The following is a 14969-nucleotide window of genomic DNA, read 5'->3' as shown; positions in this document are numbered from 1 at the left end:
ATAATACCCATCCTGGTACCTGGGACCATGACTAGGTCCAAAGATACAGTAGATTGACCCCAGAAGTTCTCCCTACCTGGGTTTCATTGGCGATGCGTGGAGGCACCTCGATACCAATCTTTGTTAGCTCCCGGTCCTTGTAGCGGCCGTACTGGTCGTATCCCATGTAGCCTCCGCCAGTGGCGATGAGGAGAGTAAAGGGCCTGCTGCGAGCCTGAAGGCCGAGAGAGGCTGCATTGAACCGCTGTCGCCCTGCACCATGCATATAACACAAGGGTAATATTAGGAACAGTTACAGTTCTTTCCATAACAAGTCTTGCATATTCAGTACCAGTCAAAGGTTTGGACACACCTACTCATTCAAGGGTTTTTCTTTATTTTTACTATTTTCTACATTGTAGAATAATAGTGAAGACATCAAAACTATGAAATAACACATATGGAATCATGTAGTACCCCCCCCCCCAAAAAAAGTGTTAAACAAATCAAAATATAATTTTTTATTCTTCAAAAGTAGCCACCTTTTGCCTTGACAGCTTTGTACACTCTTGGCATTCTCTCAACCAGCATCATGAGGTAGTCACCTGGAATGCATTTCAACTAACAGGTGTGCCTTGTTAAAAGTACATTTGTGGAATTTCTTTCCTTAATGCGTTTTGAGTCAGTCAGTTGTATTGTGACATGGTAGGGGTGGGTATACAGAAGATAGCCCTATTTGGTAAAAAACGAAGTCCATATTATGGCAAGTACAGCTCAAATGAGCAAAGAGAAACAGTCCATAATTCCTTTAAGATATGGTCAGTCAATCCGGAACATTTCAAGAACTGCAGTCGCAAAAACCATCATGCGCTATGATAAAACTGGCTCTCATGAGGGCCACCACAGGAAAGGAAGACCCAGAGTTACCTCTGCTGCAGAGAATAAGTTCATTAGAATTACCAGCCTCAGAAATTCCAGCCCAAATAAATGCTTCACAGAGTTCGAGTAACAGACACATCTCAACTGTTCAGTGGAGACTGCGGCGTGAAATAAGGCCTTCATGGTCGAATTGCTGCAAAGAAACCACTACTAAAAGGACACCAATAATAAGAAGAGACTTGCTTGGGCCAAGAAACATGAGCAATGGACATTAGACCAGTGGAAATCTGTCCTTTGGTCTGATGAGGCCAAATGTGAAATTTTTGGTTCCAACCGCCGTGTCTTTGTGAGACGTAGAGTAGGTGAACAGATGATCTCCACATGTGTAGTTCCCACGTGAAGCATGGAGGAGGTGTGATGGTGCTTTGCTGGTGAAACTGTGTGCTTTATTTAGAATCCAAGGCACACTTAACCAGCGTGGCTACCACAGCATTCTGCAGCGATATGCCATCCCATCTGGTTTGCGCTTAGTGGGACTATCATTTGTTTTTCAACAGGACAACGACCCAACACTCATCCAGGCTGTGTAAGGGATATTTGACCAAGGAGGAGTGATGGAGCGGTGCATCAGATGACCTGGCCTGGATGTCATTTGGATGTCATTTTCATGGACCGATGCAACGACTCAACGTTTTCCCAAGCTATGCTAACCTCCCTCCACAGCAACCATCTGAACCAGAATGATGCCTGGGCAGTGGTCACAGATAATGCCTCCTACTGCCTGAAGGCATAGAAGGAGGTTCTGAAAGAAGTGATGCCCAACAGTGTCCATGTAACCTGTCTCTGCCATGTTATCAATATGGTGGGTGAGACCTGGCAACACTACAAATACTTCTCTGAAGTTGTGACATGGAAAGAGAAGATGGGTGAGCTTCCTCATTATGAAGGAGTTTGTGCAGGCCAAGGCTCCTCCTGAAGCAGTGAGCTCCAGTTGGAATAGCTGGTTTGAGGCAGTGAAGTACCATGCAGAGCATGTTCATCTGTACAGAGTTTTTGTTGGCAGAAAAGTTATCATCCCAGGCATTCACAAACATCCTCAGCCAGCTGGAAACAGAGGAGAAGGTTGCTGCATTGTAAACTAGATTCTTGCATTACTTTTTTTCAATTTATAATGAAACACTTAGTAGAACTCTGTATTGAAGCACTTGACTTGATAAAAAAATAGTGCACTGTTGTGTTGCATCATTACACATTTACTGTTATATCTTATTAAATTGTTGACGTTTAATTCATTCATATTAATAGACATTCTTTCTGATGATAAAATTAGCGTAAATCGTAAAACACAGAATTCCAGAAAAATTTACAAAAAAACAACAACATTTGGAAAAGAATAAAACAGATTTCCAAGGGCCCTAGGAAAAGCAGCCAAAATGTGCTCAGCATATGTGGGAACGCCTTCAAGACTGTTGGAAAAGCATAGATAATGCCAAGAGTGCGCAAAGCTGTCATCAAGGCAAAGGGTGGCTACTATGAAAAATCTAAAATATTTTGATTTGATTAACACTTTTTTTGGTTACCACATGATTCCATGTGTTATTTCATAGTTTTGATGTCTTCACTATTATTCTACAATGTAGAAAACAGTACAAATGAAGAAAATCCCTTGAATGAGTAGGTGTCCAAACTTTTGACTGGTACTGTATATATTTTTATCATAATTCCTACTGTAGCTAAATGTGCACGTCATGTTATTATGTTATTATAAATAAACCATAGAACCTGGTAGACTAATTACTGAGTTGAGACAATGGCCTAGGCCTAGGCTACTCGCTGGATAGTGTGATAGAGTTGACTCACAAATTATGTAATTATTTGTGTCTGTGAAAGTTTTTACTGATAATGTACTGGCTAGAATGAGAGAAGCTCTAATATGAACAATTAATAGACCAGTGTTTGGCAATCCCACAGCCCAGGGTGGTTGCGCCAAACGTAGAATAATATCTAGGCCTAACAATTTATGTCTCGATTTTTGCATCAATGCACACTGAAACCATTGTGGTGTAACCAGAGGTGTAGTAGAGGGTAAATGTTTACCAACCTTTTGTTATTTTGCACAAGCATTTACCCACTACATTACTGCGTGTAATCCATTAGCGCACAACTTAAGACTCAAATGTCTTGTAAAATATAAAAAATATATGGCTTTGTCAAAAGAATACTATAGCAACTGATTGATACACCTACTAAGGCCATTGGAATGTTCAGTAAGTCGGTACTACAATTTGCACCTCAGTTTCTGAATTTGCTACACTGGTGTCAGAGGAGAGATGGCGCTGTGACGCCATTGGAGTAATGCACTAGTAAGGGTCTGAAGGTGTTTTAAAGAGAGTTTAAGTGATACAGGATAGCAGTAATGCCACTTTACTTTTGGTTAACACACTACTTACTACCACTGAGCATGTTCATCTTATTAGCACAGAGACTAATGGGAATGTAGTCTAAGAGTGTTTGACAGCCCCAGTCACCATGTTGGTTGTAAAAGCCTGGGTCTTGTCTGGGACTGTTGTGTGAGGATGTCAGTGTGAAACTCACCACTGGATAATGAACGCCATGGCCCTGGATGAAACTGTCCGGCTCCTTGTGCTCTGAAGTGGAGCCAGCCACTGCAGGCAGACAGAAGCACATACTCTAGTTATATATTTCAATAACTATCCCAATACCACATTAAGAGATCGGAGATACAATATACAGTACCGGTCAAAAGGTTTTTCTTTATTTTTTACTATTTTCTACATTGTAGAATAATAGTGAAGACATCAAAACTATGGAATAACACATATGGAATCATGTAGTAACAAAAAAAAGTGTTCAACAAATCAAAATATTTTAGATTATTCAAAGTCCCTCAACCAGCTTCACGAGGAATGCTTTCCCAATCATCTTGAAGGAGTTCCCACATATGCTGAGCACTTGTTGGCTGCTTTTCGTTCATTCTGCGGTCCAACACAACCCAAACCATCTCAATTGGGTTGAGGTCAGATGACTGTGGAGGCCAGGTCATCTGATGCAGCACTCCATCACTCTCCTTGGTCAAATAACTCTTACACAGCCTGGAGGGGTGTTGAGTCATTGTCCTGTTGAAAAACAAACGATAGTCCCACTAAGCGCAAAACAGATGGGATGGCGTATCACTGCAGAATGCTGTGGTAGCCATGCTGGTTATAAGGGTGCAATGAATTCTTAATAAATCACACAGTGTCACCAGCAAAGCACCACCACACCTCCTCCATGCTTCACGGTGGGAACCACACATGCGGAGATTATCCGTTCACATGCTCTGCGTCTTACAAAGACACAGCGGTTGGAAACAAAAATCTCAAATTTGGACTTCCACTGACAAATCCACTGACAATCCACTGATTTCCACTGGTTGAATGTCCATTGCTCATGTTTCTTGGCCCAAGCAAGTCTCTTCTTATTGGTGTCCTTTAGTAGTGGTTTCTTTGCAGCAATTTGACCATAAAGGCCTGATTCACGCAGTCTCCTTTGAACAGTTGATGTTGAGATTGGAGATGCACAATATATCGGTGAATATATCGGAATCGGACGATATTAGCTAAAAATGACAACATCGGCTCGATGTCTAGTTTAACGGCAATGTGCAAAACCGATGTCAAAGCTGACGTGCATACCTATATAATGTAGGTACATGATGTAATGATGCCACGTAAAATGTAGCGCTACACAGCATTCCTAACCTAGCCCACAATGTCTGCTGTGCAGAGCAAGCAATCAATAAGTCCAGCAGTCATTTGAAAGAGTAAGAACATTTCAGCGAAACAACTCAAACGCGAAATCCATTAAAGCCAAGATAATGGAACTAATTTCCCTTGACAATAAACCGTTCTCTGTCGTGGGTGATGTTGGCCTTCGCCAACTGGTACACACTACCAAGTGCGCTATTTTTCAGATGTTGCCCTACCGGAGTTACACAGTAATAGCGTCACTTCACGACTGACATTTGGACCAGAGATATCAGCCCCAATGAGCATGTCGAGTCTGACAGCACAGTGGGTTGTCGAGGATTTCGTACTGAGGAAAGTCATATTACATGCTCATGAATGTGCTGGTTGTCATACCACTGATGCCCTTATTGAAATTTGGAAACATGAAAACACTAGCTAACTCCATTCGAACAACTGACTCGAGAAATAAGCTCATCAACTACGCCTGCAGCAGACGTGATACCCTCTGTCATGCATTGAAACGCCTGCTCCTCAAAACTGCCGACACAGGCTATGAACAAGCGATTCGGTGGCATTCTCTCTTTACTGTGTCTGTGCCTCGACCTAGCCTGCCAGCTTAGTGGAGTCTGCCACTAGCACAGTCAGTGTAGGCAGCTCAGCTATCCCCATTGAGACCGTGTCTGTGCCTCGACCTAGGGCAAAACTAAACATGGCGGTGTTCGCCTTAGCAATCTCACTAGAATAAATACCTCCTCCATTCCTGCCATTATTGAAAGAGATCGTGACACCTCACATCTTAAAATAGGGCTACTTAATGTTAGATCCCTCACTTCAAAGGCAGTTATAGTCAATGAACTTACCACTGATCATAATCTTGATGTGATTGGCCAGACTGAAACATGGCTTAAGCCTGATGAATTTACTGTGTTAAATGAGACCTCACCCCCTGGTTACACTAGTGACCATATCCCCCGTGCATCCCGCAAAGGCGGATGTGTTGCTAACATTTACGATAGCAAATTTCAATTTACCAAAAATAAAATGACGTTTTCGTCTTTTGAGCTTCTAGTCATGAAATCTATGCAGCCTACTCAATCACTTTTTATAGCTACTGTTTACAGGCCTCCTGGGCCATATACAGCGTTCCTCACTGAGTTCCCTGAATTCCTATCAGACCTTGTAGTCATAGCAGATACTCAAATTTCTGGTGATTTTAATATTCACATGGAAAAGTTCACAGACCCACTCCAAAAGGCTTTCGGAGTCCAATACGTCTCTGGACCTACTCACTGTCCCAGTCATACTCTGGACCTAGTTTTGTTCCATGGAATAAATGTTGTGGATCTTAATGTTTTTCCTCAATCCTGGACTATCGGACCACCATTTTATTACGTTTGCAATCGCAACAAATAATCTGCTCAGACCCCAACCAAGGAGCATCAAAAGTCGTGCTATAAATTCTCAGAAAACCCAAAGATTCCTTGATGCCCTTCCAGACTCCCTCTGCCTACCCAAGGACGTCAGTGGACAAAAATCAGTTAACCACCTAACTGAGGAACTCAATTTAACCTTGCGCAATACCCTAGATGCAGTTGCACCCCTAAAAACTAAAAACATTTGTCATAAGAAACTAGCTCCCTGGTATACAGAAATTACCTGAGCTCTGAAGCAAGCTTCCAGAAAATTGGAACGGAAATGGCGCTACACCAAACTGGAAGTCTTCCGACTAGCTTGGAAAGACAGTACCGTGCAGTATCGAAGAGCCCTCACTGCTGCTCGATCATCCTATTTTTCCAACTTAATTGAGGAAAATAAGAACAATCCGAAATGTATTTTTGATACTGTCGCAAAGCTAACTAAAAAGCAGCATTCCCCAAGAGAGGATGGCTTTCACTTCAGCAGTAACAAATTCATGAACTTCTTTGAGGAAAAGATCATGATCATTAGAAAGCAAATGATGGACTCCTCTTTAAATCGGCGTATTCCTCCAAAGCTCAGTTGTCCTGAGACTGCACAACTCTGCCAGGACCTAGGATCAAGAGAGACACTCAAGTGTTTTAGTACTATATCTCTTGACACAATGATGAAAATAATCATGGCCTCTAAACCTTCAAGCTGCATACTGGACCCTATTCCAACTAAACTACTGAAAGAGCTGCTTCCTGTGCTTGGCACTCCTATGTTGAACATAATAAACGGCTCTCTATCCACCGGATGTGTACCAAACTCACTAAAAGTGGCAGTAATAAAGCCTCTCTTGAAAAAGCCAAACCTTGACACAGAAAATATTAAAAAACTAAAATCGGCCTATATCGAATCTCCCATTCCTCTAAATTTTTAGAAAAAGCTGTTGCACCGCAACTCACTGCCTTCCTGAAGACAAACAATGTATACGAAATGCTTCAGTCTGGTTTTAGACTCCATCATAGCACTGAGACTACACTTGTGAAGGTGGTAAATGACCTTTTAATGGCGTCAGACCGAGGCTCTGCATCTGTCCTCGTGCTCCTAGACCTTAGTGCTGCTTTTGATACCATCGATCACCACATTCTTTTGGAGAGATTGGAAACCCAAATTGGTCTACACGGACAAGTTCTGGCCTGGTTTACATCTTATCTGTCGGAAAGATATCAGTTTGTCTCTGTGAATGGTTTGTCCTCTGACAAATCAACTGTACATTTCGGTGTTCCTCAAGGTTCCGTTTTAGGACCACTATTGTTTTCACTATATATTTTACCTCTTGGGGATGTTATTCGAAAACATAATGTTAACTTTCACTGCTATGCGGATGACACACAACTGTACATTTCAATGAAACATGGTGAAGCCCCAAAATTGACCTCGCTAGAAGCCTGTGTTTCAGACATAAGGTAGTGGATGGCTGCAAACGTTCTACTTTTAAACTCGGACAAAACAGAGATGCTTGTTCTAGGTCCCAAGAAACAAAGAGATCTTCTGTTGAATCGACACATTAATCTTGATGGTTGTACAGTCGTCTCAAAATATACTGTGAAGGACACTCGGCGTCACTCTGGACCCTGCTCTCTTTTGACGAAAATATCAAGACTGTTTCAAGGACAGCTTTTTCCATCTACGATACATTGCAAAAATCAAAACTTTCTGTCCAAAATGATGCAGAAGAATTAATCCATGCTTTTGTTACGTTTAGGTTAGACTACTGCAATGCTCTACTTTCCGGCTACCCGGATAAAAGCACAAAATAAACTCAGTTGTGCTAATACGGCTGCTAGAATCCTGACTAGAACCAAATGTGATCATCTTACTCCAGTGCATCCTCCCTACACTGGCTTCCTGTTAAGCACAGGGCTGATTTCAAAGGTTTTACTGCCTATCCTACAAAGCCATTACATGGGCTTGCTCCTACTATCTTCGATTTGGTCTGCCGTAATTACCTCGGTACGCTACGGTCACAAGACGCGGCCTCCTAATTGTCCCTAAATTTCTAAGCAAACAGCTGGAGGCAGGGCTTTCTCTATAGAGCTCCTTTTTTATGGATGTCGGCCTACCATGTGAGAGCGCAGACTCGGTCTCAACCTTTAGTCTTTCTGAAGACTCATCTCTTCAGTAGGTCTATGATTGAGTGTGTCTGCCCAGGAGTGTGAAGGTGAACGGAAAGGCTCTGGAGCAACGACCCGCCCTTCTGTCTCTGCCTGGCTGGTTCCCTCTCTTCCACTGGGTTCTCTTCTCTAACCTATTACAGGGGCTGAGTCACTGGCTTACTGGTGCTATCCATGCGTCCCTGGAGGGGTGCGTCACTTCGTGGGTTGAGTCACTGACGTGATCTTCCTGTCTGGGTTGGCGCCCCCCCTGGGTTGTGCCCTGGCGGAGACTTTTGTGGGCTATACTCGGCCTTGTCTCAGGATGGTAAGTTGGAAGTTGAAGATATCCCTCTAGTGGTGTGGGGGCTGTGCTTTGGCAAAGTGGGTGGGGTTATATCCTGCCTGTTTGGCCCTGTCCGAGGTTCATCGATGGGGCCACAGTGTCTCCTGACCCTCCTGTCTCAGCCTCCAGTATTTATGTGCAGTAGTTTATGTGTCGGGGGGCTAGGGTCAGTCTGTTATATCTGGAGTACTTCTCCTGTCTTATCCGGTGTCCTGTGTGAATTTAAGTATGCTCTCTCTAATTCTCTCTTTCTGTCTCTCGAGGGACCTGAGCCCTAGGACCCTGCCTCAGGACTACTGCATGATGACTCCTTGCTGTCCCAGTCCACCTGGCCGTGCTGCTGCTCCAGTTTCAACTGTTCTGCCTGCGGTATGGAACCCTGACCTGTTCACCGGACGTGCTACCTGTCCCAGACTTGCTGTTTTCAACTCTCTAGAGACAGCAGGAGCGGTAGAGGTACTCTCAATGTCGGCTATGAAAAGCCAACTGCACATTACTCCTGAGGTTCTGACTTGTTGCACCTCGGCAACTACTGTGATTATTATTATTTGACCATGCTGGTCATTTATGAACATTTTAACATCTGGCCTTTCTGTTATAATCTCCACCCGGCACAGCCAGAAGAGGACTGGCCACCCCTCATAGCCTGGTTCCTCTCTAGGTTTCTTCCTAGGTTTTGGTCTTTCTAGGGAGTTTTTCCTAGCCACCGTGCTTCTACACCTGCATTGCTTGCTGTTTGGGGTTTTAGGCTGGGTTTCTGTACAGCACTTTGAGATATCAGCTGATGTAAGAAGGGCTATATAAATACATTTCATTTGATTTCTGTCACCACCATGCTCATGCTATGTACAAGGACCGCTACTTCGATGCAGACAAGAAACAGGGTTTACGTGAAATGTTACATACAGTGGGGCAAAAACGTATTTAGTCAGCCACCAATTGTGCAAGTTCTCCCACTTAAAAAGATGAGAGAGGCCTGTAATTTTCATCATAGGTACACTTCAACTATGACAGTTGTTTGGGATCATTGTCATGCTGAAAGACCCAGCCACGTTTCTTCTTCAATGCCCTTGCTGATGGAAGGAGGTTTTCACTCAAACTCTCACGATACATGGCCCCATTCATTCTTTCCTTTACACGGATCAGTCGTCCTGGTCCCTTTGCAGAAAAACAGCCCCAAAGCATGATGTTTCCACCCCCATGCTTCACAGTAGGTATGGTGTTATTTGGATGCAACTCAGCATTCTTTGTCCTCCAAACACGACGAGTTGTGTTTTTACCAAAAAGTTATATTTTGGTTTCATCTGACCATATGACATTTTCCCAATCTTCTTCTGGATCATCCAAATGCTCTCTAGCAAACTTCAGACGGGCCAGGACATGCAGGGGACACGTCTGGCACTGCAGGATTTGAGTCCCTGGCGGCGTAGTGTGTCACTGATGGTAGGCTTTGTTACTTTGGTCCCAGCTCTCTGCAGGTCATTCACTAGGTCCCCCCGTGTGGTTCTGGGATTTTTGCTCACCGTTCTTGTGATCATTTTGATCTTGAGATTTGATCTTGATCTTGAGATCTTGCGTGGAGCCCCAGATCGAGGGAGATTATCAGTGGTCTTGTATGTCTTCCATTTCCTAATAATTGCTCCCACAGTTGATTTCTTCAAACCAAGCTGCTTACCTATTGCAGATTCAGTCTTCCCAGCCTAGTGCAGGTCTACAATTTTGTTTGACAGCTCTTTGGTCTTGGCCATAGTGGAGTTTAGAGTGTGACTGTTTGAGGTTGTGGACAGGTGTCTTTTATACTGATAACAAGTTCAAACAGGTGCCATTAATACAGGTAACGAGTGGAGGACAGAGGAGCCTCTTAAAGAAGAAGTTACAGGTCTGTGAGAGCCAGAAATCTTGCTTGTTTGTAGGTGACAAAATACTTACCACCATAATTTGCAAATAAATTCATAAAAAATCCTACAATGTGATTTTCTGATTTTTTTTTCTAATTTTGTCTGTCATAGTTGAAGTGTACTATGATGAAAATTACAGGCCTCTCTCATCTTTTTAAGTGGGAGAACTTGCACAATTGGTGGCTGACTAAATACTTTTTTGCCCCACTGTACACTGCTGGACAAGATGGAAACGGACACAGTGACAGTGCGCACTAGAGGTCGACCGATTATGATTTTTCAACGCCGATACCAATTATTGGAGGACCAAAAAAGGCCGATACCGATTAATCGGCCAATTTTTATAATAACATTTACAACAATACTGAATGAACACTTATTTTAACTTAATATAATACATCAATTTAGTCTCAAATAAATAATGAAACATGTTCAATTTGGTTTAAATGATGCAAAAACAAAGTGTTGGAGAAGAAAGTAAAAGTGAAGTTAACTTTTTTTAAGTTCCTTGCTCAGAACATGAGAACATATAAAAGCTGGTGGTTCCTTTTAACATGTCTTCAATATTCCCAGGTAAGAAGTTTTAGGTTGTAGTTATTATAGGACTATTTCTCTCTATAACATTTGTATTTCATATACCTTTGACTATTGGATGTTCTTATAGGCACTTTAGTATTGCCAGTGTAACAGTATAGCTTCCGTCCCTCTCCTCGCCCCTACCTGGGCTTGAACCAGGAACACATCGACAACAGCCACCCTTGAAGCATCGTTACCCATCGCTCCACAAAAGCCGCGGCCCTTGCAGAGCAAGGGGAACAACTACTCCAAGTCTCAGAGTGAGTGACGTCACCGATTGAAACGCTATTAGCGCGCACCTCGCTAACTAGCTAGCCATTTCACATCGGTTACACCAGCCTAATCTCGGGAGTTGATAGGCTTGAAGTCATAAACAGCTCAATGCTTGAAGCATTGCGAAGAGCTGCTGGCAAAACGCACGAAAGTGCTGTTTGAATGAATGCGTACGAGCCTGCTGCTGCCTACCAACGCTCAGTCAGACTGCTCTATCAAATATCAAATCATATACTTAATTATAACATAATAACACACAGAAATACGAGCCTTTGGTCATTAATATGGTCGAATCCAGTGAAATACGGAACCGTTCCATATTTTATCTAACGGGTGGCATCCCTAAGTCTAAATATTGCTGTTACATTGTACAACCTTCAATGTTATGTCATAATTACGTAAAATTCTGGCAAATTAGTTCGCAACGAGCCAGGCGGCCCAAACTGTTGCATATACCCTGACTCTGCGTGCAATGAACGCAAGAGAAGTGACACAATTTCACCTGGTTAATATTGCCTGCTAACCTGGATTTCTTTTAGCTAAATATGCAGGTTTAAAAATATATACTTCTGTGTATTGATTTTAAGAAAGGCTTATGGTAAGAAAGGCTTATGTTTATGGTTAGATACAGTCGTGCAACGATTGTGCTTTTTTCGCAAATGCGCTTTTGTTAAATCATCCCCCGTTTGGCGAAGTTGGCTGTCTTTGTTAGGAAGAAATGGCCGATTAATTAGGGCCGATTTCAAGTTTTCGTAACAATCTGAATTCGGTATTTTTGGACACCGATTTGGCCGATTTAAAAAAATGTATTTTTAAAACACCTTTATTTAACTAGGCAAGTCAGGATCGGTGTCCCTCCCTGCAGGACAGTTGAGCTAACGTAGGCTAATGTGATTAGCATGAGGTTGTAAGAAACGAAATAAAATCCCAGAACATAGACATATCTGATATGGGCAGAAAGCTTACATTCTTGTTAATCTAACTGCACTGTCCAATTTACAGTAGCTATTACAGTGAAAGAATACCATGCTATTGTTTGAGGACAGTGCACAATAATGTACTTAAATGTATCAAAAAACCAATTAGGCACATTTGGGCAGTCTTGATACAACATGAACAGATATACAATGGTTCATTGGATCAGTCTAAAACTTTGCATATTGCTTCCATCTAGTGGCCAAAGTATAAATTGCACCTGGCTGGAATAATGCATTATGGCTTTACATTTCAAAGATGGTACAAAAAAAACGTTTTTTTCCTTTGCATTATCTTTTACCAGATCTAAGGTGTTATATTTTCCTACATTAATTTCACATTTCCAAAAACTTCAAAGTGTTTCCTTTCAAATGGTATCAATAATATGCATATCCTTGCATCAGCTCCTGAGCTACAGGCAGTTAGATTTGGGTATGTCATTTTAGGTGGACATTTAAAAAAGGGGGGGGGATCCCATTAGGAACAATGACGGCCTACATCGAAGCAGGATGTCTAGTATGGGTGGTCCCGAGAATCAAATCGACTACCCTGGCGTTACAAACACCATACTCTCCCACCAGTTCAAATTTTTGCGCCAAAAGTACATTCATCTTTTTCCTGCCAGCATGGTCGCCAAACCACTAAACTGTTAGTGGCACTGTCACAATGCAGAATCATAACATAGTAGGTGGGGTTGTAAACAACACAAATATTACTGACTAGTAGTAACGTTAGATATAAAATCTTCTTGACACGAGTGACAAGACATTGGCATCATAAGAGTTAGTTATGTGGCTAATGCTAGCCGCAAGAACCTGTGAAGTGAGCAAACCGGTGTTCATTTACTCCCATCAACACAATTATATTATGACTCTTCCAATGGTGTAGCCACCATGCATTGGAATAGCAACATCATTCTGCCAAATAAACTTTCACAAGCAAATTACAACATTACCTGCCAATTTTCCTCGCTGTCAGTGGCAGCTGATTACAGCACAACTTTCCTAAGGACGCTGCCATCTTGTGAGTGTGTAGAACGCTCGTGTAAACAACCAATCGGAACTCGGTATTGAGGAAAGCTTCTTCGTCTTCGCAAGACAAATATTAATCCTAGCTGGAGGTCTTTGTCGCCACCTAATGGATTGTGATACTGTAACACTGTGTCTGATTGTGCCAAAGAGTATGGTAAAGATTTGTATAACTAACCCAAGATAGACCACAGCCTGTTGTTTCCTATAGGAGCAAATTAATCATAGTGGGCAGAACGAGCAAGAAGGTGGGCAGAGCCAAGCACGAGCTAGTGAGAGCCTATTGGGGCGTTCTAGCATGTATTTGCATATTTCCGTTAGGGAACGCATACTCTGTGAGGTGCGCGTGTGCCATTTCTTCATTCGCGCTTGCATTCCTTCTAAACAACGACATTTTTAGAAACTTTGAAAAAAGGGTAAAATCTACAGAACTTAGTCCACTCTACTCGTAACGTCTTTTCGTTTTCGAAACAGAAAACTATTCAGATCAAATGTTTAATCGATGGGACAATTTGCAGAATGTCGGGCAAAATCCATCTCGCTCTATCTTCTCCCACTTCCAGTCACATCCGGATAAATTTCTTGTCTCATTGTTCGAAATTTGAGTAGGGGTTGTGGCGAGATTTACCATTGAAATACCGCGAGAGATTGGACTTCCCGGCGAATTCCGTTGCAATGGAAATTGCTTCCTAGAGTTAGGTCCTTTGGCGATGGTAGAAAATATACTTTTAACTGTATATTGGTTTGCTCAGTCATCTGTGATGACAGTTAGTATTCATAAGGATACGTCATAAGGATGCAAGCTAAGGGTAAATTGATGCTTATTTATAAACCCCTCTTAGGCCTCACTCCCCCTTATCTGAGATACCTACTGCAGCCCTCATCCTCCACATACAACACCCGTTCTGCCAGTCACATTCTGTTAAAGGTCCCCAAAGCACACACATCCCTCGGTCGCTCGTCTTTTCAGTTCGCTGCAGCTAGCGACTGGAATGAGCTGCAAAAAACACTCAAACTGTTTTGTCTCCATCTCTTCATTCAAAGACTCAATCATGGACACTCTTACTGACAGTTGTGGCTGCTTCGCGTGATGTATTGGTGTCTCTTCCTTCTTGCATCTTTGAGCTGTTGTCTGTGCCCAATAATGTTTGTACTATGTTGTGTTGCTGCCATGCTATGTTGTCTTCTTAGGTCTCTCTTCATGTAGTGTTGTGGTGTCTCTCTTGTCGTGATGTGTGTTTTGCCCTATATTTTATTTTTAATCCCAGCCCCCGTCCCCGCAGGAGGCATTTTGCCTTCTGGTAGTTTGTCATTGTAAATAAGAATTAGTTCTTAATGGACTTGCCTAGTTTAATAAAAATAAATAAAAGGATGTCACCGTGACATTTGTAATAAATATCATTTATTATAACACAAGCATATTTGCTAATACATTGTTATAACTAACTTCTTTCCAAACAGGGTTTCTCACAAACTCATAGCAGATACGGAGACCCACACACACCCAGAGACAGATGGCTGACACAGGCCTTTTCATAAAGACTGATAAGAAAAGTGGTGCCTGGTACTGCATATCACGAGAAACTGAGACACACACATACCCAAGGACAGAGGGCTGACGTAAACCTTTCATAAACACAGATAAGACAGGAACATCTTCGCACACACAAAAACTCCTCTTCAGTCTGAACATTTTACAGAGACACACA

The 14969-nt window shown here is 42.4% G+C and overlaps 1 protein-coding gene across 2 annotated transcripts in view; it reads right to left on the bottom strand.

The window, feature by feature from the left end:
- The window catches only part of LOC111961739 (phosphatidylserine decarboxylase proenzyme, mitochondrial), a 56493-nt gene extending 43208 nt beyond the window's left edge, over positions 1 to 13285 (bottom strand). The window contains exons 1-3 of one of the 2 annotated variants that reach the window (XM_023984236.2): positions 13188 to 13285; positions 3454 to 3524; positions 77 to 252 (exon numbers count right to left, since the gene is read on the bottom strand). In XM_023984236.2, coding sequence (XP_023840004.1) covers positions 77 to 252; positions 3454 to 3524; positions 13188 to 13252 — 312 coding nt within the window. In that variant the 5' untranslated portion in view covers positions 13253 to 13285. Of the gene's footprint in view, positions 1 to 76; positions 253 to 3453; positions 3525 to 13187 lie in introns of those variants that run through there. The other variant, XM_023984240.2, reaches the window with a different exon arrangement.
- Positions 13286 to 14969: the final 1684 nt, after the last annotated feature.

The sequence above is a fragment of the Salvelinus sp. IW2-2015 genome, linkage group LG4q.1:29 (assembly GCF_002910315.2).
Source record: "Salvelinus sp. IW2-2015 linkage group LG4q.1:29, ASM291031v2, whole genome shotgun sequence".
Taxonomy (NCBI): Eukaryota; Metazoa; Chordata; class Actinopteri; order Salmoniformes; family Salmonidae; genus Salvelinus; species Salvelinus sp. IW2-2015.
Note: the sequence above shows the minus strand (reverse complement) of the source record. Positions and strands in the feature narration are given on the sequence as shown.